The 15,924-nt window shown below is 49.4% G+C and overlaps 1 protein-coding gene across 4 annotated transcripts in view; it reads right to left on the reverse strand.

The window, feature by feature from the left end:
• Positions 1–2,549: 2,549 nt before the first annotated feature.
• LOC139597390 (gamma-aminobutyric acid receptor subunit alpha-3-like) overlaps positions 2,550–15,924 on the reverse strand; it is a 116,756-nt gene continuing 103,381 nt past the window's right edge. For all 4 annotated transcript variants that reach the window (XM_071442695.1, XM_071442697.1, XM_071442696.1 and 1 more), the window contains exons 7-10: positions 15,141–15,284; positions 13,024–13,176; positions 9,740–9,951; positions 2,550–3,150 (exon numbers count right to left, since the gene is read on the reverse strand). In XM_071442695.1, the coding sequence (XP_071298796.1) occupies positions 2,821–3,150; positions 9,740–9,951; positions 13,024–13,176; positions 15,141–15,284 (839 nt within the window). In that variant the 3' untranslated portion in view covers positions 2,550–2,820. The remainder of the gene's footprint in view (positions 3,151–9,739; positions 9,952–13,023; positions 13,177–15,140; positions 15,285–15,924) is intronic.

Here is a 15,924-nt window from a genome sequence, read left to right on the forward strand (position 1 = left end):
TGCCATGGTTTAGTTGATGAGGAGATGTTAGGTCATAGGTTGGACTAGATGATCCTAAAGGTCTTTCCAACCTAATTAATTCTGTGATTCTGTGACAATCGATGGAGAGCTCTACAAAGCAGGCACTGACAGACTCTTGGGGAAAAAGGATTTTGGGGCATTCCCAGGCTACCAGAGGAAACCACCTCTGCAGCAGGGCCAGCTAAGTCAGCTAAGTCATTGGATGCAGCATTTAAACTTGCTGTAATTCCATTAGCAAACACAACATTCTCTTTGTGACCATTTTATTGTGTTGGCTTTGCTTGTTGTAGAGTTTCTATTCCATTCACTTAGGCCTGAGGATTATAGTGACATGAATGCTTCATGAGACACTTTTCATCTGGCTTATTTAAGAAAATGTTTCCCAACCAGGGAGCTGCAGCCCTTCCCAGTGCAGAGCCCAGGGAGCAGAAGGGTGGCAGGAAGGGAAGTCACTGCTGGGGGAGTGTTGGGGTTGCCTGGAGGGTTGAGGGGCTTGGGGACACATCCAGGCAGGGATGGGGCAGCTGGGGGGTCATAGTGGGGTGGCTGCAGGCCCAGCAGGCAGAACCAGGTGCCAAAGGAGCCAGGATGTCCTCCCTGCCCAGCAGAAGGGCTGGGGATGCTGCCCCCTCCCCTCTGCTCCCCCAGCCTGATGCTGCAGACAGTGGGAGAGCTCCTGGTCCTCCCAGCCAGCAGGGAGCCCCTGGGATGAAAGGCACTGTAGAAATGACATGGCTTGGGGTGCAGGAGCTGTGAGAGAGGATGTGGACAGAGCTGCTTTCCTTAGCAGCAGTTTGAGGGGGTTTCTAGTTCCTCCTCCCCAGTGTTGCCAGCCACGTGGATGTGCTTGTGGACTCAACACCCTTAACTGGGCTAAACATCTCCAAACTCCTCTGCAAATCTCAGCTGTGGGCAGGGGGAGTGACTGCACTGCTGCTGAGCCATGAGGTTGGTAAGGGACAGGCAGGACATGCACCAGTGCCACCCACTGCAGGACAGAGTGCCCTGGCCTTCCTCACTCCATCCTGACACCCCCATGGATATTCCAGGTGGGGAAAAGCCTGTGCCTTGTGCTCAGTCCTGCTCCTGCAGGGGCAGGGGAAGCTGAGCCTGGCACAGGGGCTCAAAGCAATGCTGAAGGCATCACCCTGGGGGTGCTGGGGGCTTGGCTGGGCTGCATGAGCCCAAAACACACTGGGGGCAGCTCTGGGGGGCAGAGGGAGGCCCAAGGAAGAGGGGGTGCACCCCTCTGTGGCAGCAGGACCGAGCCACCCCAAGGAATCACCAGGCACAGGATGTCCCTCCTTGCAGGAGGACAGTGTGCCCATGGACAGATGGCTTGGCTGGCCCCACTTTGTGCTGCTGCTGGGAAAGGGACAAACACTGGTTTGGGTGCACTGTGGTGGTCAGGAAGGGAGAAAAAGCCTCTCTCCAAGGCACTGGAGGGCTTTCCTTGCAGGAGGGTGCAGGGTTAGACTGGGCCTTGCCTCAGCTGCTCTGTGGGATGGCAGCTGGCTCAGGTGGCTCTGTGGGACACAGTGTCACCCTGCTCTTCCAAAGAGCCCCTCCTGCTGTTTTCCTGTGGGGCTGGGGGTGCTCCAGCTCACCAGGGGCAGGGAGAGCCTTGGCCCATCCCCTGGCTCATCCCTGTGGCAGGTCCCACAGGGAACATCCTGCACCAGAGCAGGGATTTGCCATGAGCTGGGCTGCCCCAGGCTGGGCTCCTCCCCATCAGAGCCGAGGGGAGGGAGCTGCCCTGCCTAAACCCAGGTGTGAGACACCAAGGAGGGCTGCTGGGCAACCACAGGAAGGTGAAGGGGAGGCTGGAAGGAGGCCTGGGATAGAGGATCTGCTAGGAAGGATGAGTGGATGGGGCCATAAGAGAAAGTGCCAGACCATCCACCTGAGCAGGAGCTCTGTGGTTGCCAGGCCTGATGCTGGGTGCATGCAGCCCCACAGCTGCCATCTCCTCCAAGGCTTTGTAAAGCTTCTGCCTGGACTTCCTGACTGAGAAAAATGATTTCTCTGGGGGGAACCACACTTGCTGCTAACACAAACTGCCCCAAGAGTGCAGGATGCCAGCCAGCCAGGGCCTTTCTGGGCTGGAGAGACAAAACCAGCAGGGTTTGGTGAAGACAGAGAGGAAGAAGACCTGCAGTCCCTACAAGATGCTGCCACCAAAGGCTCTGGGGACCACAGCAGTGGTAGGATTGCCCCAGCTGGCCCATGCCAGGCTGCTCCCCTGTCCCCATAGGTGACCAGCTCACCTGCACTCACAGCCCAGGTGCAGGAGCCAGCAGGAAGTGCCAGGCACTGACGAGGAGCCTGGCTGAGCGAGTGACACAGCCTGCAGCCAGGTGTCCAGGAGCATCCCCCGTGCCAGGGCAGCCCATCTCACAGGAGGAGCAGCCCCTGGGGACAGCATGGAATGGCAGAGGCATGAAGACCATGGGGACCACAGGAGGTGGCAGAGGAGAGATGGCAGCACAGGGGGACTTGGTCAGATGGGTGACAGCAGACTTAAGATGTTAGAGGCACAACTTGTTATGATCCCTTATTATTTTTTTTTTTTTAGCTTTCATCATCAAAGTAAACGAAACCAAAGTATATATGGGATTAAATTAAAATCACAGTTTTGTTTACATTATAAAAGAGTGACATAATAATAATAATAATAATAATAACCATAATCATAATACCAAATGAACAATAATAATTAAACAAAACAAGAAAAGAAGAAAGCCCTGGAGAATTCCTGCTGGGATGATGCTGACAGATGGAAGGTTTGTGTGACCTGTTTTACTGTTTGGGGATCATTCCCTTGATAGCTGACTCCCGGTTCACATAGGTGGCCCAGTAGACCAGGTTGAAAATGGCAAAGAGCACTGGGAAGACGATGCGGGACATCTTGTCTACCTTGCTGACGCTGTTGTAGGTCTTCTTGCTCTCGGGGAGCTTCTCCTCCAGGCGGGGCAGCTTGGGGGGCACGCTGGTGGCAGTGGCTGTGGCAGCTGCACTCTTGGAGATGGTGGGCAGGCCGGGCTCCTTGGAGATGTTCAGGGCGTAGGTGGTGCCAACGATGTTGTAGGTGTTGTTGGTTTTCTTGGCCAGCGCCACCGGCTCTTTTTTCTAGGGGAGGTGGGAGGGGAGAAAAGGAAAAAACAAACAACAAACAAACAGAGGTGAAGTGGCAGAGAAGGGCACGGAGAATGTTCTGTCCTCTGAGTTTACCTGCTCGTCCAGGTGAGGAGGTGGAGAAGGGTGTGAGGAGCAGGAGGCCAGGAAGGGAGGAATGCACCTTGTGAAAGGAGAATGCAAAAAGGAATGACACCCCGTGTGCTCATCCTTGGGGAAGAACTGCATTTTCTGCTTGGCTGGCTGCTTCCTGGGTCAGGTGAGAGGAGGACACAGCACACAGGATTACAGCTTGATTTTATTTTTTTGGTGGCAAAAAGCCATATTAAGAGTATGGGCAACAGCATTGCAGTATTTTTGCACCATATTTCAATGCCCTGAGTTCCTCACAGGAGCACCTTATGATTTAACACAATGATGTTCAAATTGTTTCTGGAACCCTTTAGAGCACCTCGTGACCCACCCAGGTCAGGTACAGAACAGATGGGAGGCATTTACACCAAGCAGGATTTGTGGAATGCTCAGCACAGCACTGCAGGGCAGAGGGAAGCCTTTCCTCCTGCCTTCCTACCCAAGGGATGCTGAAAATCATGGGAGGTGAGGGAATCCCTCCCACAGGGCTCTGGGGGACAGCATGTGTGCTGCACTGAGGACAAACTGCAGAGACAATGGCACAAGAGGCCCTTGTGTGTCAGATGGGATGCACTGAAGGATGAGGGTGAATGCTGGGACACACAGTTCAGTGTTCATGAGGATGGGTGGGCAGGAAGATGGACCTAGGGGGTCATGACAGGGGTTGGCCCCTCTCTGGTATCTTCCTGCTGCTGCCAGGCACCCAGTCCAGCTGCACTGTGCTTTATAAAGCAACCCAAGGCTACAGGGAGAAGGCCACTGAATGAAATCTGCACTCAGGTACCCCACAGGTGCTCCCTGCTACACCAGGAGCCAGCACCAGACCCAGCAGTGCCTCATGGTGGGACTCTGCTCTCTAAACTCAGAACAAGGTGTGCCTTTGGATGAGTTTTTCTCTGTTCCAAAGCAATTGAAACACAAGGTGAGGCTCATCCAGGCATTTCCCAGTGTTGCTAGGCACGGTCATGCACGTTCCTATGAGGGAAGCACTTCAGGAGGAGAGAAGGCTTTGGCTTTCAGTGCTGCATTCCATGTTAAATGTGTCTACAGTCACCATGGATATTCCTGGTTACCTTAGGAAATGAATTTTCCACAGGGATTTTCAGAGGGACACTACAAGCAGACTTCTGTGCAATCTTTAAACCCCTCTCCAATAACACCACAGCCAGGCAGCCTTTTAATAATGTCATCAATTACAGAAATTAACTTTTTAGGAGAAGGTCTAGATGTCTTCAGGCTCCAGACCAGACTAAACCACTGTTTGGACCATATTCACTGTGTTTGATGGTCTTTAACAATTAACTGGGTCTGATTCTGCAGTCATTAGAGCTATGTCAAGGTGTTCCCTCTGCACAGCAGATGAACTTTTCCTGCTAAAGAACTGACAAAAAGCAATTAAAGGGCTAAAGATGCTTCACCTATTAAAACACTTAAATATGCTTAAGTATGATTACTTATTAACACAGCTACAGGAGGCAATAAAATAATTAAAAATCAGTAATGAAATGAAAAACAGATTGTTGTTCACAGAGCATGATTGGCAGTGCACTGTGATTATCTTAGTATTAATCAGCCATGTTATTCATTAGAGGAATAAGATGAATACCAGTGACATGACATTTTCAACCTGGACAACTTTCCTGCCCCAGAGTTTGGAAAGTGGACCCATATGAAAACAGCTGAAATGGAGTAAAGGCAGGTAAATCTGGGTGCTGAGGGTGGTGACAGCGAGCTGCTGCTCCCAACAGTGTGATCCAGAGCCCCCCAGCACTAATTTGGGCCTCCCTGGACCTCAGATCAGGATGTTCAAGCTTGGAACCTTCATCCAGGGGCTTTTCCCAGCTGTCCATGGAGTCCTCACCCTGCTCAGAGCTGGGGCACCCAGAGCACCCACTCTGCCTACCCCATGCATGTGCTGTCCATGTGTCCTGCCCCTGAGATGTCAGAGAAATGGTTCAGCCTGGTTGCTGGGCTTTATAAATGAGTTTTCCAGGCAAGGTTTTGACACTCAAACAAAGCAAAATGTGCTTGTTGCTGTTAGCTGCAAAGTAGCTCCCAGCCTTCACCCTGCACCTTCATCTGTGAGCAATTCCACATCCTCCTGGAACAGAAGGAGAGAGTGGATAAACAGGAGAAACCCCCACATTTGCTTTGAAAACTTGTCCTATTTAAAACCTCTATTTTGCAAAGCAATTCCTGCACTTATGGTCCCATTGAGGCCCAGGGAGACTGAATTGCTGCACAAAGATGTCCTTGTGCTGGTCTCCTGAGGGAAAAGCTGTAGAATGTGGTGTAGAGATAAATCTGTTCCCTAGATAGTGCAGCCTGACAAGTTGTTCAACAACACACACACTGGAAAATAATAGTATTTTTGGCTAAATATTCTTGTTTTCGAGCCTCTCTGTGGAAGAACTGACAACAGAACACCTAAATTATGGGAACTACTGCTTCTGTCTATGATTTGCTTGAGATTTAGTTCTCTGTACCTGCTCCTTGGCAGCAGAAAATTCGGACTGGAAGCACCATGACTCTGACAGGCAACTCTGAAAGTCACCAGTATCTGCAGAACTCAGGAAATCCGAGTATTTGCCACTTGTCATTCTAGAGGAAAGTCACATTAATGACCCCAAGCAGGTCCAGTCTCTGGCATACCTGCATCCCAGAACTCAAAGCCCAGCAGCTGCAGTTGCTGTTGCAGCACAGGTATCACTCCTTCCCCACACCAAGCCAAAATTCCTCCTACAGCCTGCCAGAGACTTGGTAATTCAGATTATATGGGACTGGTCCCAGTGATCTTACACTCCCTGGATCAGCAGACAGAGAGGCTGGATGAATTAAATGATCAGCCCAACACACCACACAGTGATGAGAGAAAAGAGGGTGAAATGCTGCTGAAGAATGATTCATGGACTGTGCTGAAGGTGCTGAGGACATAAATCACTGGCAGTGTTATCACAGAATCCATTAGGTTGGAAAAGGCCTCTGGGATCCTCATGGAAATCATGGAGATTGCAAGTGCCAAGAACAAAGGACACATGGGTGGCAGAGCATGACCAGCATGGAAAATCCCAGTAAAAACATTGACCATAGTGAGGCAGACAAAAAGGAGAAGGGTCTGAACCATCCTGAGCCCTGAAGACTTCAACCTGGTTGAAAACAGTGGCCTGTCAAGGCTGGTTTGAGTTCCTCTAGGACTGGGACAAAGATGCCACAAATGGAAAGAAACAAAGGAAAAAGAAAAATTATTCCCAAGGGAGCTGGATCAAAGGGCAAAGTGGAGAATTGAGTGGGTTGCACAAAAAGCCAGGCTTTGCCCAGGCAGTAGAAAAAGCACCTCATGCATGTTTTTCTTTGTAAAAAGTACATTAAAAGTACATTAAAGGACCTAACCTCACCATGCACTGAAGAGCTATTGTCTTATGACAAAAACAGAGATCCAGGATTATTGCTCTATCCAAAGCACCTTCTGCTTTTCTGTATCTGGCTGCAGATGCTTGTACTGTTTTGTGGCTTCTTGAATTTCAGGGTAATGCCATTCAGGCACAGACACAGAGCTAGATCAGCTTTTACGCACAGACCTGGCATTGCAGGCAGAAGTGGGTTTAATTATCTTCCAAGAATCCAAAGCATCTTCCATCCTGAGAAGCAGACAACACTTTTTGTGGTAAACTCACTGGTAAATGTCATCCTTGCAGTTTCCCAGCAGCAAAGCCACCGTTGCTTGTCCTCTCCTTGGATCCTCACTGTCACAGCCACTCCAGAAATTACCTTGAGGTGGCCATGCTTGTGGCTGGGATGGTGGATGGGTCTCTCTGTCCAGACACAGCCCTTCTGTCCTGAAGTGGATGCTTTTTGCAAGGTATTTTGAGGATGATGGAGGTCAGGAGCTTTGCTGGCTACTGAACCCACTCACCTTTCAATCTCTTTGGCATCTCACACCTCTCTGCCGTTTCACACCTTCCTCCTGGTGATATTTTGTTTTTAAAAGTCACCTTTCCTTTCCTAACAAGTTTTCCTCTTTGGACCCAAATACCTCTCTTCAATTTGATCTGCACCTTTAGGCTGGTTGCAGCCACTCTACCATACAAAAAGAAAATAAACTTTTCATCTACAATTAGCAATTACTGATGGCAGGCTGGAAAGGCCTGGAAAAAATCTTTGGGTCCAAAAAACATAAGTAAAACATTAACAGAGTGCAGGCTAAAGAAAATTTTTAGTGACATCCATGGTGATATCTGCTGCTTTTCATTGGAGAACTGCAGAGAATGTTCATAGTAGCTCCCAGCTGGAACCAGCTGTGGCTACAGCCAGAACACCATCATGATTTTATGATGCAGAGACCAGCAACTCACCAAGATCAGCCCAGCATTTTAGATTCTACCTGAAAAAACCCCAGGTGCTCCCATCTAAACCAATGGTTTGGCTGAGGGGGAGAAATAAAGAATAAACACACTGCCAGCAACCAGCAGCTTTTCCACAGCACTGATTGTGTCCGAGTGGGATGGGAAGCATTGCTGCTGCCTACAGTGATTTTTTTCATGCTTGCCATCACACCAATAAAGAACATTGCTTTTGGCTGGGGAGAAGGATCTCCAGAGACCAGGGCTCAGCCTGGGCTTCTCACTGGCAGTTTTACCCTTGATACAAACCCTTTAAAATGCCAGTAGTTATTCTTCTGCCTCTTCTTCCTTTTGTGGTTTCCACCACCTGGCTTGTCAATTGTTTCAAGAAGAGCTAATTAAAGGCTGAAACTGAGCCAATGAGGCACCTCCATTGCGTAGCAAATTCCCTGCTTGGAAATACTCATTGGAATAAAGATGAAAAGCAAACATGTTGACACATTGTATTCCTAAGCTCCCTGAAAGCCCATCACTCTTCAGGGAGCTCTCCTGAGCTGCAGAGACTGGGGGTGAGTTTGCTTCTTCAGTAAAGACCAGAGATAGCTTGAAAAAGCATCCTCAGATTTGGAGCCCTTCCTGATTCTCCAGGCTGATACAATTGCAGCAAAGGCACGGAGAGCTCCCCCTCTGAAACATTCCTGGTCCTGCTTTGTTTTCCTGTTTGATCATCATGTGCAGGAACATTCTGCATGCTCTTAGCCTATTGTTTCAGCACTGTTAGTCTTGTGGTGCTGGGTCAGTGAATAAATTGAGGAACACGCTGCTTCTAAGATAAACTGCAGCTTTTGAGCCTTGACTGCTTTTTCCACCCAGTTCACATAATTGCCCAAGGCTGTGTGAATCCTGACTTTGTGCTGATTTGCCCATCCCTGAAAGGGACACCACAGCTTTGAGGACCTGTCCTGACTCTTCACTCGTGCCAATCACTCAGGAAAGGCTTCTCTCATCTCTAGAGGTCAGGTTGGCATCATTGCTTGTGGTGGAAGTGGAGGCCATCCCCTGACCCCCTCTGGACGTTTTCTGCCATGAGTCTGTTGCTCAGACCACAGCTGCAAAAGCAAACAGATAGACAGAGTCCAAGAAAGACAAGAGAGAGGCATCCAACACCCAGTGATGGCTCTGTTCACCTTCTTTGACCTCCACAGCAGAGAGATGACTGGCTGCTGTCTTCCCAAAAGTTGCTGCAGTTCTGTCAGGTGTTTAACATACAGCCCCACAACAATTTCCAACAACACATTAAAATGCAAAGGAGAAAAATATAAAGGCTCCAGAACCAAGAACAAGGACAAAGCTGATTTTCAAATTGATTCAATAAATATAAACAAGGAGCAGCATGCTACAGTAAGCGATTTCTCTGCACAGCCAAGATTAAATCAGTTCAGAGGGAGGGGGGCACGAGCAGGGGCAGCAGAGCCTGTCAGGATGAAGCTGCCAGAGAGGCTGATCCCCAGTGAGGGGGGGGGGGGAAATGTGGGTGATGCCAGGCATTAATCTGCTGCCAGTTGGCATTTGGGATTGCTGGCTTCCCACCCACCCTCTGTGCCCAGCTCACAGAGCAGCAGCTGCTGGCAGCTGTGGGCAATGGCACCAGTGTCAGAGCTGGCCAGGGGACAGGGCTCAGGGGGTGTCCTGCAGCATGTTTGGGGTTTTTTTGGCATGCTAGCAACAAGGAATGGGGTTGGAGGGCTGGGTTGGGTTGGTTCATTGGTTTGGGAGGGTTAGGTTTGGGTTGGAAAGAAAAGGAAGGAGACACAAAACCACCAGCGGAGCAAACCCAAAGCACAGATGTTCCCCTGGCAAACAGCCATCCAGAGGACAGAGGGAAGAGCCAGCAGCCATGCCTGGGTGTTCCCCTCCAGCTCAGCACCCTGACCAGCCCCAGGCCATTCCTCCCAGCCCTCAAGAAGCGCTGCAGTCAGGAGCTGGGCTGGGCAGGCAGTGAGTACCATCCAGCCCCCGAGTGCTGCGGGGCTGCACGTTACCCACTGCTGTGCTGGCACAGCTCCCTCGGGCAGCGCTTCTTCCCCCCGCCTCCCCCAGCCCTGGCTGACCTTCATCTCCTGGGCCTCCAGCACCTTCTTGCCATCCCAGGCCCAGCTGCGCTTGGTGAAGTAGTTGACGGTGGCGAACTCGATCAGCGCAGAAAACACGAAGGCGTAACAGACGGCTATGAACCAGTCCATGGCCGTCGCGTACGCCACCTTGGGCAAGGAGTTTCTGGCGCTGATGCTTAGTGTGGTCATGGTGAGCACCGTGGTGACACCTGGGGGGGACAGGGATGAGATCACAGGGGTGAGATGGTGCTCTTGCACCTGCTTCTCCCAAAACTGCTGCTGCTCCCTCTGTGGGAAAGGAGGAGCCACCTCCTCCCTCCCGCTGTAGGTAGGGGAGGATTATCCAGAACGAGCCCTTAGTGCAACTCAGAGAATAACTGAACTCAGGTTCACAGAGCCTAAAAATCACAGGATGGCCTGGTGTGGGATTCACATGCCCTCTGAACAGAGAGAAGCAGAGAAGAAGGAAAACACAATTCTTATCTAGCTTGCTGTGCCTGTGTTGTGCTAAAGTAGAATGCAATATGGAGATTGTTTACCCAAAGTGAGGATGTTTTGTTCCCTTGGCCTATCAGGGCCAGGTGTGTGTGTGTGTGTGTGTGTGTGTGTTGGACTGTCACAGGACAGTCACAAGAGAATCAGAGATGAGGGCAGTTCTGTGCAGTTGTGAGCAAGAGTGAGTGCATGGCAGATTCAGTTTAGATACAATGCACACAGTATAGGATAATAAAGTAATTAATTAGCGTTCTGATGATGGAGTCAGATGCATCATTCTCTCTCCCTTTCGTCGGAGTCACCTTTGATTTACAATAGCCTGGGCTGGAAAGGACCTTAGAGAGCACCTGGTTCCACCCCTGCCACAAGCAGGGACACTTTTCACTGTCCCTGATTGCTCAAAGTCCCCTCCAGCCTGGCCCTGAGCACTTCCAGGGATGGGGCAGCCACAGCTGCTCTGGCAACAGTTTGTCCAACCCCTGCTCAAATTTCAGGTGGCTCAAATTTCAGGGCCAGTTTCAGGTGGCTCAAATTTCAGGTGGCTCAGGAATTATTCTGGTTCAGTTTTGAGTACAATCAATGGCAAACATCTTCATTAGGATGAAGATGACCTTCATAACCTTCCCCAAACTGCAGTGATTAGACCTCTGCTCTCCATAAGAGCCCTGGCTCACAGGGAGGCTCCTGCACTGCATTCCTCACCTGCTGGTAGGGTGAGGAGCAGGATGCTACACCCAGCTCATGTAGAATATGTCATGGAGAAGCCTCTAGTTGCTTTTGCAACAGAATGAAAATAATAAAATGACGGTGAAAAGAACAGCTGGATGGTCGTGAACCTCAGGGAGGATCAGAAACTGGTCACTCATCCAACACAGCTCTCAGGGTTTTAGAAATACTGTCTTGTGACCTGCATGGATGGACACCTGGGATCCTGGGTCCTGCTGTCAGCGGCCCAAGCTGCCAGAATAAATGTCACAATGATTTATCTTAAACAAATGATCTGTTGCAAAGTGTCTTTTAAAGCTTTTTTCATTAAAGCAAGCAACCATTACCATCCATTTTCCCCAATAATGTGCTTTTCAATTAAAAATGCATTAAAAACATTATAAAAATATTGACTAATTTTCAGTTCCCTTAAGCCATACTCCTGGTAATTTAAGAGTTTCAATTCAATATTGTTGACAATACTTTCTGAGGGGCAGGGGAAAAAAAAGGAATAAACAATTTGAGTTCTCATTATTTTCTTAATAGGAAAGCAAGGCAATTTGGGAGCAAAGACATTTGTCACACAGGTAGGTTTTAATTTTTCAGTCAGCTCTTGCCTGCTCTATCTGAGCTGCTGCTTGAGGAAACTTATTTCACTGCAATTCTCAGGGTAACACAGGAGGGAATCACATATGATACCACATATCCCCTCTCTGCTTGGGGACCTTTGTCCAATATCCTCTCTGTTAAATGGAACCTGCAGGGCAGTGTTACATCCAGGATATACAATCCTGCAGCATCACACCTGCTCTGGGAGCGTGCCTGTGTAGATCCTGAACTAAAGGTCTTGACAGGAAATCACAAAGCAATTCTGTTATTAAATGCTTGTAAAAGCTATTAATATATGTGCAGTGCCAGCCTGGCACTTTGCTTGGGTGAGAGGATCTGAAAGCAGCTGAAGGAAATAATAACACTATATTCACCATGCAGTTATGCTGCCTCAGCCCAGGAACTTGTTATGTGGAGCTGTGACCAGGGGCACATTAGCAATTTCAAAGGTAGGGCTTTAAATGCCTCCCCGTGTCCCCATCCTCTGCTCTGCTCCAGAGCCAACACAGATAAGCAGACACAGCCAAATGCATATAATTAGATGATCAATACCTTGATTACTGTTAATATTTATGGCTGGGCTTGTAGCAGAGCCATGGCCAGGAGTATTTTTGCAGTGATTTGGGGGTGGAACAGGCTCACTGGGAGGACACTGAAAGCTATCCTGGGGAATGGCCAGCAGCTTAGAAATGCTGCTCAGGGCTGGCACAGAGCAGCCCTGATGCTCAATGTGTTTCCCTTCCTATTTCCCTTTGTCCCCATTGTAGGAGTGGCAGGGATAGGACGGTCAGGATGGACAGAGACAGAGATCTCTGAAGCCAGGTCGTGGAACTTGTGGTTTATTGCATTTATTGCAAAGGGCCTGGGTGCAGGGCCCTGCTGGGAGCTCCAGCCACAGCTCAGAGCAGGCCCCAGAGAGGGAGAGAGAGGGAAAGAGAGTGGGAAAGAGAAAGAAGGCAAGAGTGTGGTAAAGAGGGTGAGAGAGAGTAAAAGAGTAAAAGAGAGAGGATGAAAGAGTAAAAGAGAGAGAAGCTCCCATTCCAATACCATAAATCTTCTACTGCGCTGAATATTCTGATTCTCACTAACCAATCTAGTACAATATACAAATCCTGCAGCATTTACATACAGCCTATAAGAATCATTACATTACCATACTGTGTTACATTTTAAACCCTAAAAACTCCTCTTTGGGCCCCTTCTGCCAAGCTGGCAGGGTCTGCTCCAACCCTTGGGCCTGTCTGCAAGCAGAGGGTGTTGTTCCATCAAAAGGGGATCACCTTCAGCTGGCCATGCCATTGTTTTCCAGTTGTTCAGTAACTGAGGGATCTCAAAGCTTGCTTTCATTTCAATCTCACTTATAGTTTCTATATTCTCAAAATCTTTTGCCAGGCAATCACATTTATAAGGCTCTCCTGTTCCATCTTCCCCAGCACCCCATGCTGAGGGGAAGCCCTGTGCTCCAGACTCACCAAAAACCGTGCGGGCAGGGACGGACTCCCTGTTGAGCCAGAAGGAAACCTGGGACAGGATGACAGTCATGATGCAGGGCAGGTAGGTCTGGATCACAAAGTACCCAATCTTCCTCTTGAGGTGGAAGTGCGTGGTCATGACGACGTATTCCCCTGCAGAGACAGCCAGGGAGCGATGCTGAGCCAGCCCAGGGCCAGCTGGTCACTCCAGAGATCCACCCTGGACAAACTCCCAGCTTTTCAGTGGGATTTTGGTGGGAAGGAGGGGTGCAGAGTCACAGAATAATGAGGTTGGAAGAGACCTCTAAGATCATCAAGCCCAGCCTATGCCCTCACACCTCAACCATAGCACCAAGTGCCATGTCCAGTCTTTTTTAAACACTTCCAGAGATGGTGATTCTACCACCTCCCTGGGAAGAGCATTCCAGTACTTTATTATTCTTTTGGTGAAAAATTTCTTCAAGATATCCAGCCTATACCTTCCCTGAGGTGGTTGAGACCAGACCTCTGGTTCTGTCAGTGCTGCCTGGTGGAAGAGACCAACCCCACCTGTCTGCAACCTCCCTTCAGGAAAGTGTAGAGAGCAATAAGGTCACCTCTAAAGTCACCTCCTCTTCTCCAGGCTAAACAACCCCAGCTCCTTCAAACATTCCTCACAGGGTTTGTGTTCCTAGCCCCTCACCAGCCTTGTTGCCCCCTCTGGACGTGCTCAAGCACCTCAACATCCTTCCCAAACTGAGGGGCCAGAGCTGCACACAGCACTCAAGATGGGGTCTCACCAGGTGCAGGGGTGCAGCAGGCACACAGGTGCCAGGTGTGTGCCCCAGCACAGCCCAGGGGGCTCTCACATCACATCTGTCCTTTCAAAACACTTCTCTGAGTCTTCTTTTAATTAGCTACAAAATAGGTGTGCGACAAAGGTGAGCCGGTGTCAGCAAGTGGACAATAAAATCTTTCACTGCTTTGCCCCAGGCACAAGGGGCCCCTGGGGTCTCTCCTGACCCTGGCTCCCATCCCAGGGAGCCACACTGTGGGTAAGATCCCTTAAGCCTGGAGACACCCTAACAGTGCTTTAATAGGATTGCAGGACACAGGATTTTAATTTCTCTGACAATCCTGAAAATATCCCACCTTCCCTCACTGTAACCATCTCAAAAATCCAGGCAGGTTCTGTTGTTAAAGGTCCCACCTGTGAACTGAAAGGAAGCTGTCCCTATTTTCTCTCAACGTCCCATTCCTCCCCTTTGGCTATTTTCTTGGATTACTGTGCCTTTACTTTGTGAGCGTGGCTCTGCTAAATCATTACACACAGGAGCCTTTAGCAGCTTTCTCACCACTCCAGGTTATTCATCTGTACATTTTACTACAACTTAAGTAGAGAGATGGGCCAGATATTATGACATTTAGTTCCCTGGGCTCCCCACATTTCCCCAAGGGAGGTGAAATGAATTGTTACAGACAGACACTATTAAAATCAAGTGCACCAGAGAGGAAATATCCTCAAATGAGAGAACTACTGGTGCATACAGAGGGAAAAAATAAAAGGGAAAAAAGAAGGATTATGAGAGACACACATGAGGTAACAGAAGCTATCAGTACCTGGATTCAGAGGGGAAGGGAGGAGCAGCAGATGGGAGAGAAAGATGATTAATATTGGTCATTAATCAGAGGAAACATTTGTTTGGGATAATCTTCTATTAGTTGTGATAATATTTGTGCAAGCAGATGCAGTGAAAAGCACACTGAACATTATGTTGCCTTCGCCTCCCCTGCCTGCAGTGCTTTCCTGAGGGGCTGGAAAGGAATCCAAGACAAATGAACCCTCAGCAGCACAAACCAGCTGGACAAGGTGGGGCAAATTTTCCACACAGCAGATCATTTTTAGATGCTTGAGATCCATTCTCCTAAGGACTGTGGGCAACAGGACACTTTCAGTGGAAACCACTGAAACAACAACCTCTTCATGCCTCTTGGTGACTGCTGAAGATGTCACCAGCTGTATCCTCCAGCCTTAGGAAGTGCTGTGCTCCTGGACTGCCTCTATAATGATCCCAAATCGTGGATTCCAAGCCCATCTCATGCAGCAGGAGCTGAGCCCAAGGTGGTCCCACAAATACCTGTGCTGGATCGAACCATCTCCGTGCCAACCACGTGGCCCAGCAGGTCATACTGGTTCAGGCGAGATCCACCCTTGGCTACTTCCACAGATTTATCCTTCCCCAGGGTCCAGGTGTAGATCACCTCTGTCTTTGTGTAGGCATCTGCAGAGGAGGGAGAAGAAGGAGCTCTGTGCTTCTGCCTGACCTCAAATATACCAAAATTAGCCCGTAGCCAAATGAATCTTTGCTGTGCATCTCTCAGAGCCACATGGCTGAGCACAGCCAAGCATGGCCAGAGACCAAGGCAGATCAACAACTGTTAAATCAAAGGAGCAGGAGGGAGATGGGCTTTTTGGAAGGGAGCTGCAGAGGGGCAGAGCTCTGTCACTGACAGACAGGCTGTCCCTGTGACGTGCTGACTCTGCAAGGGCTGCCTCCAGCAGGGACAGCATCCAGGCCAGCAGCACAGCACAGCCCTGCCATGCCAGGGACAGGGACAGTCCTGCTGGCAGCAAAGGCTGAATGCAAATGGGGCTAAATTTTAGGTTAAAAAGTTCCAAGTTTTTACCCTCACTCAAAGGCAACCCTCTCCAAGGCTCTGAGATTTGGAGGTGGTGTCCTCTCACACCTAAAGGCTTTTACCTATTGCATTAATAGGCAGCCAGGACTCAGTTTCTTCATGCAGGAAAAGCCCCTTCTTTATTCACATAACTCATTTTTATATAGTCTTTCCAGACCTTGTATTCAACTCTAATTGACTAGTAGTTTTCTTGGCACCCAATTCATTGGTTAATAACTGGCA

This window comes from Agelaius tricolor, unplaced genomic scaffold, assembly GCF_023055355.1.
Source record: "Agelaius tricolor isolate 1412-34295 unplaced genomic scaffold, bAgeTri1.0.p SCAF_17, whole genome shotgun sequence".
Taxonomy (NCBI): Eukaryota; Metazoa; Chordata; class Aves; order Passeriformes; family Icteridae; genus Agelaius; species Agelaius tricolor.